Source organism: Myotis daubentonii, chromosome 13 (genome assembly GCF_963259705.1).
Source record: "Myotis daubentonii chromosome 13, mMyoDau2.1, whole genome shotgun sequence".
In the NCBI taxonomy this organism is placed as follows: domain Eukaryota; kingdom Metazoa; phylum Chordata; class Mammalia; order Chiroptera; family Vespertilionidae; genus Myotis; species Myotis daubentonii.
In genome coordinates, this window is record NC_081852.1 from 54,736,783 (window position 1) to 54,754,466 (window position 17,684).

At 39.2% G+C, this 17,684-nt stretch overlaps 1 protein-coding gene across 1 annotated transcript in view; it reads left to right on the forward strand.

Moving 5' to 3' along the window:
- NHLRC2 (NHL repeat containing 2) overlaps positions 1 to 8,199 on the forward strand; it is a 53,179-nt gene extending 44,980 nt beyond the window's left edge. Inside the window, exon 11 of the mRNA XM_059661478.1 lies at positions 400 to 8,199. Coding sequence (XP_059517461.1) covers positions 400 to 656 — 257 coding nt within the window. The 3' untranslated portion in view covers positions 657 to 8,199. The remainder of the gene's footprint in view (positions 1 to 399) is intronic.
- Positions 8,200 to 17,684: the final 9,485 nt, after the last annotated feature.

The following is a 17,684-nucleotide window of genomic DNA, read 5'->3' on the forward strand; positions in this document are numbered from 1 at the left end:
TTCCTCATTGTGGTGCAGTGTTCCTTCTGACAGAGGCACTAGATGAATAAAGACATTTAATGTTTTTAAATACTAGAAGATTAAAGTTTTTAGTGGTTTATTAGACTTCTGTTATATAGATCTATGTATTAAGTCTTGGAAGAGTTTTATGTAATAAGGAAGTAGACATAATCTCTTAGTTTTTACATTAAATAATATATGCAGTATTCTAAAAAATCAGTGTTACTTTTTATTATTACCTTTTGATAGACAATAATGTATCATAATCTCAATTTGCAAGTCACTGCAGTTAAACATACATTTGTATTCCCTAGATTTTTTTGTAGTTTTCATATTATATTCCTGAATACTTTTTATCTTTCTTATACAATCTTAATAATTTACCCTTTTACCTTTTAGGCAATGAATGGCTTCTTCAAGGACAGGTGCCATCTGGCGAAATAGAGAACATCGCCAATCAACCAACGATCTCACTGCAGATTCCTGGGAATTGCTTGTCACCTGAAGCCGTTATATCTGTCAGCGTGTTTCTTTATTACTGCAGCGCAGACAGCAGTGCCTGTATGATGAAGGGAGTTTTGTTCAGTCAGCCTTTACAGATTAGCGATGCACAGCAAGGCTGCACAGCTCCAGTAGAGCTCAAGTACACGTTTTAGCAAGCTAGCTAGCAACCGGTCTCCACAGCCGTCTGTTCTCCATCCTCACTGTCACTGTAACTTATGACAAGAAACTTCACTCCTGCCTCTGGATACCAAGAAACCCACTGCTCAGTTCTAGCAGCTGATAGTAAAGTACAGCTATGCTCCTTATTTAATTATTTATTATAAGCAAATTCCTTTGTTCTGGCTGTACCAACTAAGTCACTGACTGTTGTCATAACTATGTTGTTGTAATCTATGCTGCTATTTGACACATGACTTAAGCCCACACTTATAGTATAAAATATTATCATGAGATAATTTGCAGTGCTTGCTGATAACAATGATATCAAATATTTTAACTAACTTTTTCTACCTTTATTAATAGCGAGCAGCACACTTGAATGTGTAATTTCACAATAACTTTAAAGAGTACCCGAGATCCAGTCCACATGTTCGTTTAAGGACACCTGACATTCAGGGCATAAGGTCTGTTCTAAGCCTCTCCCTCCCCCCAAAATCTTTCCTCAGAGTAGAAGCTTAGAGGACCTGGGTGGTAAATGTGTTCTTCGTTCTCTTCTGCGGTTTTCTCAGTTGAAATACATTGAAAAGAGAATTTCTATTTTTATTATGTTACTTGCTCTTCTAACTTACCACTGTTAATGCCTTACAACTCTATACAGAAAAGTCTCTAAGGACATACAGACTCACTCCCTTAACTGTTTCCTGAATGAACAGCCTTACCAGGCAATGAATGAGTCCTCAGAAATAGGACTTTCAAGGAGAAAGGATTTAGAGTCACATTCCTGTGATATTTTTTAATGATAAAGAATTGTGACAGCTGAATCATGGTCTGTGTGTTTTAGAAATTCACATTTTATGTGTAGGCATTAAATGCAGATTTGTTGGGTTCCAGGATTTTCAGGTCCCATATTCAGAATTTAAGTTAACAATCATTTATTGTGATATTTTTCAAAATTAATTCTAAGCCTTCAAAGTGAATTCCATGTAATGCACTTTCATGCTATTAATATGTATAGTATATATCCTAATATGTTACTCTTTAAAATATTAAGGTTGAAACATACAGGGGTTTGATAACACTTGGGTTTTTTTAACCCCAAAAGATATTGAAAGTTTTTTTTAATCATAATTTCTCTTTATAACTATTTAAAAGCCTATTCTTATTTTTACTAAAACTGATTCAACAGGTTTGTGGTTTAATCAGCTTACAAGTTTTTTTTAAATCAGATGAACCACATTCAATAAATATTTATAGACAGTATCCCTTTCCCCCTTCCAAAACAGTGCTAAAATTTGAAATATAATCTTTTAAGCACCACCATCTACCTATTTTCTTATATTTTTTGAAATATAATTGAACATCCTACCTCTCTTTATTCAGGTTACCTAAATCTCTGCAGTAAGGAAATGCACAGATCAGGACTTGGACTTCATTTGTAACCTGCTAGTGCTATTTAAAGAGAGGTAGAAATGTAAAGAATTCTGTTTAAAATTATATGTATTTACCTCATAAACCTTTCCTCAAAATAAAAAAACAAAAAAGTTCTATAATAAAAGGCAAATAGGCCATGGCCATTTTTTAATACCATTTGATTATGATACTTCTCATTGCCAGTTGGATAGGATGAGAATATTTTTACTTTATCTTTTCCTATTTAAGGATATAAACATTTTCACTCTCTAAAATAAGTTTATACAATTTTAACTTGATAATCCAGATATATCTGCTAATAATTTTTTAACATTGTACACAAATTGTATTGTATGTATTTTCATGTACATTAAAAACCCAAAAATATTTGTTTAGACAGTGTTTTAGGTTAGTATTTGACTTTCAAAGTACAGTTTTAATGAACATTCTTATTCTTACCCAGCCACCAGCCTGCATTGTTTTTTCACATTCCAGATATTTATATGATTAGTAGAATTTTTTGCAAATCATACTAAAGCAATAGAAATAGCTTCCTAGAATTTGTGACTAACATAAACCTCTTACATAGAGGAAGTATGAGAAGGTTTATTTTTAAAAATTTCTTGATCCTTGTCTGTTTTCTGTTTACTATAGGAATGTGCATATTTTTAGCTTTTGCTTTTCTCCTGCATAAATGATGATAACCAATGTAAGTCACCTTAATCATGATGCCAGGGGAGTGGCATTACACACACTTTAACATAATACCTGGAATCTTTGCCCTAAATTATTCTATTGGTTTGCCACTATTTATAGCATTTCACAAATGGTAGAATTTTTTTCTGCATTTATACTTTGGATTGATATGATCCCTGAAAAGAGTTTTGCTAATCTTGAATATGCTGTCTCAAGCAAATATTTAACAACTATTCACAAGGGAAAAGTTGATAGTCTAATCACCCGTAAGTATAACTTTGGCAAAGTTCATTGACTAAAAAAAAATTTTCTCCTTAACTATTATAATATATATTTAGTTATAGTATTGTCAGGCTGGAGAAAACTATAAATCTTACAGCTACAAAAGGGGTTTAATATGTGTGAATGAGTGTATGTATATGTATATATGTATGTGTATATATATACACACACAGATACAAAGATCAACTCAGGAATTTCTCACATAAGTTTCTCTTATGGCCAATATATTTTTGAGCTCTAACACCACTGAAATAAGATATTTTCTGCTTGTTTCTCCATAGTTAAAAAATTGGGAAAGATATTGATAATACTATTGCTGTAATATAATAATTGTCTGCTTATACAAAAGTTACCCTTAGTTTATATCTGCCAATTAAAAAATGTTCAATCTAACCACTATATTGGCATCATAGTTAAGAATCATCATCAAAAATCAACAAAATTCTGCCCTGGCTGGTTTGGTTCGGTGGATAGAGCGTCGGCCGTGGACTGAAGGTCCCCCGGGTTTGATTCCAGTCAAGGGCATGTACCTCAGTTAAAGGCTCCATCCATCCTCAGCCCTGGTTGGGGCGAGTGCAGGAGGCAACCAATCAGTTGTCTCTCACATTGATGTTTCTCTCTCTCTGTTTCTCCCCTTTCACTCTCTTTAAAAATCAATGCAAAAATATCCTCGGGTGAGGATTAACAACAATAAAAAATAACCTAAATTCCATAGTTCACAATTGCATAAAAATGTATGCGGAGGAACTATGTCAACTTAGTTTTCCTGAATGGTGGAATTATTGATACTTTTATTTTAATTCTACTTTTGTGTTCTTTTTTTTCAGTGAACAATGTGTTATTTAAAAAACAACTGGAAATGTTTTTGAAAGATTTTAAATGAGCTAAATAGTAAGCACTTATTATATAATAACTTTTCTTACCAAAGATCAAAACATAGTTTAGTGCTCTTGGATCTACCAATTCTAAGCATGTGAGTCAGTGAAGACAGAAGTGATTGTGGCTTTTTCTGCTGGTGTTTTGTTGTGTAGTGGGATGTAGTGGTTAAGAGCAGGGACTTTGCAGTCACTGGATTTAACCCTATAAAATGGGGCTACTACCTCTGCCTCATGGAGCTGCTCTAAGGATTCAATGAAATAGTGTTTGTAAAGCATTTAGTAATTAATAAAGCTGTTAATTATTGATTTAGTTAGTAATAATAATTTATGACCATAACAAATGACATTATCTCTGCAACCATAATTTCTCTACCAACTATCTGATATGTTAATATTCACCAGAGAATTGGGATTCAAGATGAGAAATCCAGTTTTATAATAAAGCATATTACTCTTTTATAAACTATATTATAGTTATAAAGAAACATGTCTGCAGTTTTTTAATTTTTATTTTAAAGACCTTGTAGAACTAAGAGTCATAAACTTTTTTTGAGAGGGTCTAGACATACTCACCCAAAACCACATCCTTGTAACATGCTATGGATGGTGCTTTACAAAATCTTCATGCATTTTGCCTCATTTGAGCTTCCAGGTAACCTAAGGAATCAGACAAGTAGATGTTATTTCCATTTTGCAGTATAGGAAACAGCTTTAGAATGTCAGTGGCATATCAAGGTCAGATCCCCCAAGAACATGCCTGATGCTGCAGCAGTGCCTGGCGCCAATGACTGAACGGGGGTGATTGGTGGGTCTTTTATTTGAACACAGGTCTCCTCATTCCTAGCGCTACTCCTAAATGTAGAGTGAGAATAAACTGAGCAATTAGGAGTACTTGTTTCCTTCTGTGAATGCTTTCTTTAGCCTTTGCAGTATTTAAGTAAATAAGGATAATAGCTAAATTTCCTGAGTGCCTACTATGTGCCTGGCACTTTTCTAAGTGCTTTATATATATTAACTCATTTAATTTTCACAACCACATTATGAGGGAGGTACTATTTTTTCTTATTTCCCTGATGAGGAAACAGAGACACAACGAAGTTAGTTATAAGCCGTTACACAAACATAATAGATCCCCCATTTAGGAAGAGGCTGTATTGCCTCTCAAAGTTGTTGTCTTAAAAACAAATCTTTCATAGTTACATCTAGTAACTAATCAATCCAAAGAACCCAAAAAATCCTATTGATAATTGGTTAAAATTTAAATTAGCCCTAGCCGATTTGGCTCAGTGGTTAGAGTGGCGGCCTGTGGACTGAAGGGTCCCAGGTTTGATTCTGTTCAAGTGCACATGCCTGGGTTGCGGGCTCGATCCCCACTGGGGGCATGCAGGAGGCAGCTGACCAATGATTCTCTTTCATCACTGATGTTTCTATCTCTCTCCCCCTCTCCCTTCTCTGAAATTAATAAAAAATATATATATTTAAATTCATTCAATTATTTTAGCTTTTGGGATTTTTCATTATGCACTCATCTTTCAGAGTTTGGAACAGTCTGTAATTGTTTCCCCAAAGATTTTCTCTATCATTCTCAAATCCAGATGCTATCCACTTTTTCTTGGCAGGTGGGTGTATTAAAGGATTAAATAGCTTTTCAGTGTTCCAACAATGTCATTTTAATTGGTTTTCAAAAGGTAATTATAAGACCTTATCATAAAGTTTAACTGAATTTGTAGCACAGAACTGCCTCAAGCCCAAAATACTCATTTATATTTAAGGAAATTTTGTTTTAATAAGCAGAGTGAGCTCTAGAAACATAATATTTGGCCATTCTGTTAACACACACAGAGGTCTCTGCTTCATAAATAACACTGTGGTATGTAGACCCTCTCCTCCAACAGTGACTCAGATAGATGCAATCCATTACAGTCAAGTTCTCCCCAGTCAGCCTATTATTCCAGCTTAAAGGAATGGAACAAGTGATTCATTGTCATCCAGGTACAAAAACATAAACATCTTTTCATTGTTTGTTAATTTAAATTAAGTAATATTAGAATTTGTTAATTTTGCTGAATCTTATTTCTAAAGTCCATAAAGAACTGTACATCAACTTAAAAGGGTATTGTTGTCATCCTTTAGAAGTAGAATTTCCCCTCTCACTGTTAGTCACCAAGATTTCTCCTTCTCTTCTGTGGCACATAAAGAATTTAAATAAAGAATTCACACTTAACCATAAGTCACTCTTTTTTCCTAAACAAAAGTTCACTTTTCCCCCATTTCCTTGCAATAGGGTACTATAACCAATGGTGTTAAAAGGGAGGGGCTCAGCTCATCGGCCCCATGTGTATGACACGCCCAGCCAGCCTTGGCTCTTTCCCATGCCAGACTGTGGGTGGGCCTGGCTGCTTTGGGCTTTGCATCTTCTGACCACAGAACCTCGGTGCTGGGGCAGGAGGCAGCTTCTGCCGGCACCCCTTTCATTGCTGATTCAGTTTATCTTCAGGGCTGGAGTTGGAAAGCGAAAGCCCTAGACACTTGTTGTGGAATGTTTGCCTAGTTACAGGTATTCATTGTTTGGCGTGTCCCTCCTCTTTGCTGGCATGTCCCTCTCAAGTCTACGTACCAAAGGACGTTCCAGTCTGTTGAATCCAGTCCACAACCAAAAAAAAGAGGAATCATAAGTATTTCTAATACCCTTCCCGGCCTGTACCTGCACCCACACACTGGACAGCACCACACCAGCAGCTAAACCCGTGCTCAGGGCACTTCTGTAACTGCCAGGGTGTGGCACGAATTCTTCCCCTAAGCAACTTTCAGACCAGGAGTAGTTCAGTAACACAGAGTTCAGCAAAATTGTCAGATTTTTTTAACGTGCGAAATTTGAAACTGAGTCAGGCAAATGATCAACTTTCTTTTGCTTTTAATATACTTTGTTATGTATTTACTAGTACATTCAAAATAAAGCAAGATAAGACCTCATAATACTGATGTGGAGAGAAAAACTAGCTCTCAGATTTAAATAGGCTCAATTTAAACATTGTATGATTCTTTAGCATGCTCTGCTCATGAAAAATGTTAAGGTATGTAGGAGAAAACATGAGTTGATAAATTGTGGTAATGAAGAATAAAAATAGAATGTTCCTTTCTGAAAATGTAGGGCTCTGTCATGTAATAGTCTTCTATTTTTAGAACCTGTAGTTCCTCTGAGTCCCACCAGAAACCTTTTGGTTCTGTAAACCTGTACATGATGTTCATTATTATGCCCATTACAGTGTTCAAAACGCTAACAGGTTTTTGTGTGTATAGAGTTGAAACGTTTTGTTCACGCATGCGTCTGATATTCAGCATCCACATTTACCTGTAAAAAAAATACCCTACCACTTCCTCTCCACACCTAAGGCTTCCTCTCTTTAAAACCAACAGTAGTTTCTATGGAAGTTTTGCTGAGAAACTGTGGTTACAGAAATAACAGATACAGCAAAATTTTGCTGTGGTCAGTTTTTGCCCCTAGATTCCTAATATCTCAATTTTCAAAGGAAATGTATCCTATGTGACTTTGAGATTAATTTTTCTCTATTTTGAGGTATACCTTCCTAATTATATTTTAGGTAGGTTAATTTAAAAAAATGTTAAATTCTTACTGTTAAGGCCCATTAAAAGCCAGTTTAGAAATGTTTTAATGGCTGTCATTACTTGACATGTGGATTATGAACAAATCCAAATTTTCTGTGTGATAGATAATTGCTTTCAAATTGTAACAATTCATAAATTTGTCAAATTTTAAAGACAAATGCTTTTCTTTAGTGTTGATTACGTTGTGGTTTTATTTCTGAGAATAGAGTTGGTTTGCTGTGCTGACTTCATGCCTGTCATTCCAAAGGTTTGATTGTATTTACTCTTTTTTTCCAAAGATGAAAAAATGCAATGAAAATCCAATTTACAAGGACATATATTGATATTTCTAGACATGGTCTAGTTCTAAAGAATTTACTTGGTTTGCATTTTTTAAGTGTTTCGTGTAGCCAGATTAATATATTTTTATACAACACTGTATTACTACATTTATTTCAAGACTGTTTTCAGTGACTTTTTCAGGTACCTGTGTTAACAGAAGGTTGTTTAGAACGAGTGTGCGGTGGCCTCTGTCACGGAGTCAGAGTGTAAAACGTGACTGTGGAAAGCGAGAATGTGCTTATGCTGTACACTGAGGCCTAGTAGCTGTTTTCTAAAGCTTTGTACATTTTTTCCATGAAACAGATTAAATATTTTCTCTCTAAAGCCATGTTTCTGTTTTTTCAGTATGCTTTTTAAGTAAATTATGAGATAATTTTACTGCTTAGAAACCTGGAAGTGGTGAGTTCTTGTTTGAACTTTTGTGGAAATGGGCATTAATACTTAGTTTAAAAAAACAACCAAAAAAAACTGCAAGCAAATAACTCAAAATAAAATCAATCGTAGTTACCATAGATTTTTCTGAAAACATTTGGAAAAGGTGCTCTTTTCAGGAAATGGTATTGGGAACATTTGAAAAACACAAGTAGAGCTCCACTTAACAGGACCCAGAATTTGAAAGGAACTAATGACAACATAAAAAGAATACAGAAATGCCAGGAGAAATAAAGGAGCATAGGGATGAGGATCTAAACACCCCGAGCTCAGAGATTCACAGACCAGACTGGCAGTTGCCAGGGCGGGAGGGGGTCACAAAAATGGTACAACTTCCAGTAAAAAACAACAGTCCTATCTATGTACGTATTTGTTTATACAAATACATACATAGATGGTCCTTTCTTTGCTCAGAAAAGACCATAAAACGACCCTGCAGCTGAAACTGCAAAGCAATCTTGATCAATGGGGAGAACAGGATAATGATTATTCCATGACTTCTAAAAATGTTTGTTAAAATATTAAAAACTCTCCATTATAAATGTATGGAAATTGACCAAAAATGAAGCTAATACCTAGTACACTCTAAAATAATACAGATATTGAGAACTGAAGTTTTTACTTCTTCATAAGAAAACTTTCCAAGGGTATTGGAGCAATGCTTGCTTTCCTCATAAAATGTATGATGCAGAGCAAGCTATCTTTCCTCTGCCCTGGCTTATTGTCATACTCCTTCCAAGTTTGCAGCAGCTAACATTTTAACCTTTGTGCTTTCAACGCTGTGCTCTGTTTCCAAGAGTTCCTTCAATGTTAGATGCTTTGCCAGAGTCACTTCCTCTGAGACATCGTCCTTTTCATCGCAGCCATGTCACTGATTTATGTTGATAAGCTCACCTTCACTACACTTCAGACCTAGGGTCTATCTCACATCCCCATGGGCTGCTGTTGTCTCTATACGGCTTTGCATTCAATTCAAATTCCCCTTCCAGTGTTTTCGCTTGTCTTTTCTTTGCTCTACTTTTTGTCTTGTAGGCCAGTTTCCTCTTTTGATTATCTATTGTAGTAAAATTGCTACGTGGCTCTATTACTGGGACACAAGAAGGCAACACAACGCCACTGTTTGCACTAGCAACGTGCAGTGACCAGTCACCAACAGACTTTGAAAGAAGTGACTTTACTGGTCACTGGTCATGGGACACGCCTGTTATAACATAGTAATTTGTGGACCAAAGAGCTAACAGTGAAGTGTGTAACAGAAGGATGATTGCTTCTAAGTTAATATCCTGTGGCAACTGAATTTGGGATTGTGCTGATTTAAACTGTAGTAAATGAAATTGTGCATGAATAGAAAAAGACACAGCAGACACCTGATGACTACATAGAGTTGAATACAGGGGATAGGGAGGGGCTAGTATTTATTTAGCATATATATTTGTATTGTTTGACTTTTTACAAATGCATATGATGATCTTTTTTTAGAGCAAACTAAAATGGGACAAAGATTTCTGTTCCCCACAGTGGCAGTGCTTGCTTTGTGTGCATCCCAAAACAGATAACCAGAAGAGTAACAAGAAGCAGTGAATAAATGAATGCTCAGGGAGCCTATGGTGCTTTCTTAGACTATGTGAAGAGAAATCATGCCGAGTACCCTTGTCACACAGCATATCATCATACCCAAAGCACCAATTCTGTGCCAGCTGACCTGGCACCCTCACTCACTAACAGAATGGCCTTGAGCAAGTTACCTCACCTCCATCGACATGCGGTTTCCTCGTCTGTAAAACTGGATATTAATACCTCGTGAATTGTTTTATGATAATGTTAGGAAAGCGCTTCGCCCAGTGACTAACAACCAGTAAACGCTCCAGCACTGAGTCATTCATGCCACGAAGAGCCCTGCGCCCTCCGCCCATGCACGTCTTCAAACAGAGGCCGGGAGGTAGTTGATCCAAGTATTTATCACAGTGGGTGGGACGTGGAACCAGATGACCTGAGTTCTGAGCCATTCTGGGATTCTGAGATTTGGATTATATATGGAAATGTAGTTTGTTTAGTTTCACCTCAAAAAAATAATTTGTTATTTATTTCTTCAGGCTTTTATAAGATGTTTTTTAGAACGCCACACACACTACAAACCAACTCAAGTATTGGTGCATTCACAGATTTTTAGTAAGGCTCAGAAAGTGATTTAAAACCCTTTTAGCTAACCAAATGCAACATTGTTAGTGTAAAGAATTTTGTGTTAACTCCAATCTCTTGTTAATTCAATTGCGTTTTTAAACGCCAAACTGGGCAAGAAACTTCTAAGAAAAGGATTTTGAGGGGGTGGGGGGTTGAGTATTCATCCTGCTCCCTTTTTTCTTTATGAAAATGCCACAAAAAGATTTGACATATCCTTTATATATACAAAATTTTACTCAGACTATTTTGAACTCCATTAAAATGAAGGCTTATAAAAAAATCATGGGCTACCCAACTTGTAGTGATTGTGCTATTTTACAGATGTGTGACCTTGATCTTAAAGCTTTTAAAAAAAAAAACATTATGTGATTTTTTTCATTACACATTGATGATATTTTGTGCTCAATTCTTATCTTGTCAGCTATTAAGGAAGAGATATAATCAAGGAACTTGGGTAAACAAAATGACAGGCAAATGAATTTCCAAGCGCCCACAATCTGATATTCACCTTTCAATTTGTGAAGCGGCCAGTGCTGGCTGATCATTTTCCAAGAGGGTATACATCCTCCAAACAGGACTGCTCCAAATTAGCTATTACCATATATTTATCCATTTCTCTATATAAAATAGATCAACATTTTTTAGATTGTGGCATACATATATAATTCAGTATGCACAATTTGTGTGTGTGTATTTGACCTGTTGTAGTCTCTAGTTTCTCCTTTTGGACCCAAAATTCAAATTCTAGTCAATCTTAGATCACAACTTCCATAAGCAGTAACTTTGATCATACTTTGCAAATCACAATTTAAATCTAGATACAGCCTATTTTAATGCTGTGGCTAAGAGAAGCTGACGGATAGTATCACTGTAGCCATTGCTACTTCCTCTCGCAATCACCGAACTGCCGTGAGAAGAATGGGAGGATCCCTAAGAAAGGCCAGCTTGGGTAATCCTGCCAACAAGAAGAGCATTCAGGTCCCTTAATGTTGTTAAGATTTTAATTTGAAAGGAGTCAGCTCACTACATAATAGCTCTTTTCTTTAAATTGAAATTGTTCTGGGTTTGGCATTTCACTTGAAATGACACCACCACCTTATTACATAGAGTAAAAGCAAGATAAGGAGGATAAATATTTGAAGTCTAGTTTATCTCCATATCCTGGAAAGGGAAAAACAATAGCTTGCCCATGTTCCGGAAACTGACATGCCCTAGGAATCCAAGCATTGCGAGGGCTCTGATGAGCCTGTTTACCCTGTGCCCAGTCTTTGGGCAGCAAGGCACCTAGACAGCCTTGCAGAAGGTCAAGTAGAAAAGACAGCTGCTTTTGTTTACCTTTCGAAAGGAAGAGCAAGGCAATCAGCCGAGTGGCCCAGAGTCTTATTTGGTTTACTTGCACCTGCTATTACAAACTTTGAAATATCCTTGGGTGTTTTGCCATGGTTCAGTGTTGTAGGTGAAAGGTACAAAACTGAAGTTATTGTCATAATTTGTTAATAAAGTGCCCCTGCCAAATTCTGGATTAGATAAGGTGATAGAGAAGCTGCATGTTAGTTGCCCATGAGAGCAGCCACCTAAAGGATCTAGCTTGTCTTAAAATGCTATTCTGGAACCTTGATGAGCCGTGCATCCTAGTATTTAACAACCTTGCAAAGAGATGACTTCTTGTGTCTAATCTACATACCTTGTGCTGCATGTAAGCTTTTCATTGTTGGTTGCTCAGTGGACACACTTCCTCCCTAGCTCTTCATAACCTTAACCTTCTCTAATCAACGTTAATCATCTCATATTTTAACATTTTCTTCAATATTAATTCCCCACATACTGCCTCCTAAGTCTCTTTTCTCAGTCTTCTGTTTTCTGTCAGGCCTCCCCGAACTGTCCATGGCCACCTAAACTTATAAAGCGACGCATTAAGCTATGCATTCTGTGGAAAGATAAATCATGCCAGGGACGAAGCATACTTCCTGAATGTCACATGAGGCGCTCTGGGGACCTCTTCCCAGTGAACGACCATAACTGATGGCAGTTATTTATAAACTAGAGGCCCAGAACACAAAATTCATGTGCTGGTACGGTCCCTAGGCCTGGCCTGCGATCAAAGCCATCTTCCTCAACTGCCGGCAGCCAGCCCCGCCCCCTGCCACGGCCTACCCCCAGTTCCCCATATGAGCCTGCCAGTGGGGGTGGTAGGGAGGGAAGGACTGAGAGGTTGGCCGTTCCTGCCCGTCACGGGTTGCCCCCTGTGTGGGGGGTGACCGGCGGGGCGGGGCCTTGGCTTGACGCCGCCTGCATCCCCCACCACCCACCCCCAGTTCCCCATTCACTGTCTGGCAAAGGGAGCCTGCCGGCTGGGGGAAGGGACCAAGAGGTGGTCAGTTCACCTCATATGACTGGTCAAGCGGTCGGTCGTTCTGGTCATTCCGCCGTTAGGGTCAATTTGCATATTACCCTTTTACTATATAGGATTGTTCATTGTCCCAAGGGCATACAGCAAATGAAGAAACATTTATTCAAGAAAATCTAAAATCTTGAAAGTCTGTGGCACTAGGGCCATGACCCATCCCTTCCTTACACCAAACCAGAATAACAAGCCTCACTCTAGGTGGGTGTGGCTGAGAAAACTAGATTCCCTCTCCCATCCTTCCCAGTAAAGGGTACAGGAGTTCCCCAGGGGAGCAAGCTGCCAGCAATCTCATTCCACACACCCCTGTTGTGTTGAAAAGGCTAAATTCCAGGTACCTACAGCCAAGAGGTCAGGGCTCCCTTCACCCAGCCACACTCAGAGTGTGGAGGCTCTACCCCAGGCATAGCAAGCCAAGAATACTGGGGCCACAGACACCATCACCTCATATCACTCATAGGGAAGAGGTTCCATAACAGAAGACACAAGCAAAAAGACCAGGGGCTGTCGCCCCCATCCAGTGCCATGCTCACAGAGTATGAGTGCCTGTCCAAAGAGAGCAGGGCACTAACCTCCCTCCCATCTTCCAAAGAGTAATACCGAGAAGCAGAAATGAAAGAGGAGACATCACTACTGACCTTACAGAAATAAAAAGGATTGTGAATGAATAATATAACTTATGAAATGGAAAAATTCCTACAAAGACAAAAATGATTGAACCTGACTCAGTAAGAAATATAAAAATTTCAAAGGATTTATAAAAATAAGTGGACTATATTAGTAACTTAAAAACGTCCCACAAAAAAATATTCCCAAGAACAAGTGGTTTCACTAGTAAATTCTACCAAATGTTTAAAGAGGAATTAATAGCAATTTTTCACAAAACTCTTCCAAAAAGTGAAACACTGCCCAACTCATCCTATGAGCCTGACACCCAAACAAGACAAAGACATCATAAGAAAACTATAAACCAATATCTCTTATGAATACAGATGCAAAAATTCTCAATATTAACAAACTGAATCTAGCAACATGAAAAGGATGACATGCCATGACTCTTGTATAATAATACATTTACCCAAAGTTCCTGGCATGGAGCTTCTAAAACCCTTGGTATATACAAATGCATGATGATATGTATCCACCATGACAGTACCATTCAGAATAGTATCACTGCCCTAAAACCCTTTCTCATCTGCCTATTTCTTCTCTCCTGCCTAACCCTTGGCAACGGCTGATCTTTTTACTGTCTCCATGGTTTTCCCTTTTCCAGAATGTCATATGGTTGGAATCACACAGTACACAGCCTCTTCAGACTGGTTTACTTTACTTAGTCACATGCATTTAAGATTCTTCCATATCTTTTCATGGCTTGATACCCCATTTCTATTAGTGCCGAATAATATTCTATTACCTGGATGCATCACAGTTTATTTATTCATTCACCCACTGAAGGACATCTTGTTTGCTTCCAAGCTTTGGCAATTGTGAATAAACCTGCTGATTGTGAAAAACCTCCACATGCAGGTTTTTATGTGGACATAAGTTTTCAACACATTTGGAAATACCAAGGAGTGCAATTGCTGGATCACACGGTAAGGGTACGTTTCGTTTGGTAGGGAACTGCCAAACTGTCTTCCAAAGTGGCTGCACCATTTTGCATTCCCACCAGCAATGAGTGAGAGTTCCTGACGCGCCACATCTTCACCAGCATTTGTTGGTGCTGGTGTTCTAGCTTTCGGCCATCCTAATAGTTCCGCAGTAGCATCTGGTTGTTTTAATTTGCATTTCCCTGGTGACATATGATAAGCATCTTCTGAGATGCTTATTTCCCATCTGTATCTTTCCTTTGGTGGAGTGTCTGTAGATGTTTTCCCTTTTAAAACCGGGGTGCTCATTTTCTTATACTTGAGTTCTGAGATAACAGTCCTTTATCGGAGATGTCTTTTGCAAATATTTGCTCCCAGTCGGTGGTTTGTCTTCTCAGTCTCTTGACCTAGTACATATTTTATTTCAATTACTATCTTTTTGAACTCCAGAACTTCAATTTGCTTTTTTTTTTTTTTACAACTTTTATTTCTTCATTGATATTCTCTAACACAACATTGTCATCCTACCTACCTTCCTTCAGTGCTTTAATCACACTTTAGTTTTGTGAACATATTTATAGTGGCTATTTTGAAGTCATTTTTTGTTAAATCCAACATCTGGTTGCTCTCACAGACAGTTTCTGTTGCCTACTTATTTCCTGGTGTGTGGCTCATGCTCTCCTTTTTCATTGCTTGCCTCATAATTATTTTTTTTTTTGGAAAATGACCATTTTAGATAACACCTTGTAGCAACTCTGGATACAGGCACACTGCTTACTCTTTGCTTAATTTTAGTGACTGGCTGTATTATTTCATTAAAGCCACACGCACCTTACAAAGCCTCTGATGCTGCTCCCCAAGGAGGCACAGCTTTTCTTGGCCTACAGTCGCCCTGGGAGGACTCTGGTATTGGTGGGGGTTCCTTCCTCTTTCGCTGATGACATCCAGCTGCAAAACTCATACTAACTTCCAGCTAATTGCTCTATTGTTGTTGACAGTACCCTGGGGCATAAATTGCTCTGCAGATGAACCCAATCAAATCGAGACTCCTTTGAAGGAATAGTTTGTTAGGTCAGGATTTGGTATTTACTCTGACCTCAGGAGGGCTTCTTCCAGATGTCGGACTCCTCAGTTCTCTCCTACAGACTAGCCAGCCTATAGTCTAGGCCAGTGGTCGGCAAACTGCGGCTCGCGAGCCACATGCGGCTCTTTGGCCCCTTGAGTGTGGCTCTTCCATAAAATACCGACTTCTGTGCATGGGCCACGAAGTTTCAATCGCACTGTATGTGCGCCCGCACGTGGTATTTTGTGGAAGAGCCACACTCAAGGGGCCAAAGAGCCGCATGTGGCTCTCGAGCCGCAGTTTGCCGACCACTGGTCTAGGCTGTAAGTCCAGGCTTGTCCATTAAATCCATGAATCACCTCTCAATGGCCTTTAATCACAACCTCCACTGTCGTTGGGGGTGCCGTTACCTTTGTGCTTTCTCACCCTCTGTTGTAAAGGAATTCAGTTCCTCTGGGCTGCTTCTCCCCGTCTCCTCCAGTCAAAATCTCCGATTGGGGCTCTGGAACTGGGATGGCACAAAGCAAGCTTCTCCCTGAGTGACACTCCGGCTCTAGGAGCCGGTGCTCAGTGCCAAGTGGGGAGGCAGCAGCCTGAGGTCCTCTTGGCTTGTCTCTCCTGGCAAGGAACCACCACCTAATCAGCCAGGGCCGGGGCAGTCAGGAGCCCCAGTGTTCTCAGCGCACGTGACCCAAGGAGAGCCTTCATCCCAGGAGCTGAGCGGGCAGAAGGGAGCCCCCACCTCTCAACCACACTTGCCTGGAACAGAGCCTCAGCAACAGGTCGCTGGGGCTCGGAAACACAGGTCCTGCTCCTTCCAGGAAGAAAGTCCTGCTCCTCCCAGGAAGATAGCCCCCCATCTGAGGGCTGAGGGGTCCTTTGTTCTTGACTGTCGGTCCGGAGTGGAGTCCTCTCCTTGCTGAGGTGGAGGGACGAGGGAGAAAGCCATCTTGTTCCAAGTGCCACAGGCTCTCAACTTTTTACCAGATTTTTGTAGACTTCCTTGAATAGTTTCTTCCTTTCCTGCTTGGCCTTAGGACCATTCCCAGTGACTTTAAATGGCTGCTTTTTAAAAATTTTCGCCAGTTTCACTTGGGAGCTGATCAGCAGGGTTCACGCAGTCCTCCTGGAAGTCAGCCCCCTCTTCTGATACAGTGATTTCATTGTCATGGATACTTGTGCTGAGCTCCAGGCGAGGACCTCACGCTCATGAGCTACTTCTTTCCTTTATGATTGTCCATTCTAGCCGTCTCCGGAGTCCTCCTGGGTCTCTTAATGTTGTCAAAGAAAGAAGGCGTTTACCCAATCACTGATGAACAGTCTAGAGGCCCTTGTAGAAATTCCAAAACAGCCCTCCTGAGGCCAAAAACTCATGTGGCCGACCATGGTTCAAAGTGTGTGTGTGTGTGTGTGTGTGTGTGTGTGTGTGTGTGTAGCACAAAGACTTGACAAGAATTCTACTGATTTTGCTTTAGTCTGTTCAGGCTGCTGTAAGAAAATATCGCCGACTGGGTAGCTTGTAGGTCACAGGAGTTTGCTTTTCACAGTCTGGAGGCTGAAAGTCCAAGCTTAAGGTACCAGCAGGGTCAGGTTCTGGCAAAAAACCTCTGCAGGGTTGTAGACTGCCCCTTTCTCCCTGTACCCTCAACGGTGGGAAGGGGAGAGCTAACTCTCTGGGGTGTCTTTTATAAGAGCATTAATCCCACTCCCAAGAGCACCACCATCATGACCTCAGCACCTCCCCAAGGCCTCACCTCCTAAGACCATCACATCGGGAGGTGGGGTTTCAACAGATGAATTTGCGAGTGGGCAGGACACACACATTCAGACCACGGCACTTACATCTCTAGTTGTTAATTCCACTTGACACACAGCCCAAATTATTAAATTGATGTTTCCCAACGTATGTTCCAGGAAATGCTAGTCTAAAAAGATTACACGGAAAAAGAGATTCCTTGCTTAATAATTTTCAGGTTGCATAAAAATAATTCCAGAGAAAGCTTAGCTTCCATTCTTACTAGATGTCAGGAGTAAGACTCTAAGAATGAGCCTTCCTGAAGAATGATTAATAATTTATCCATTACACCAAAGCAGACATGAACAAGCCATATGATGCCATCCACTGTATGGATGGAGAA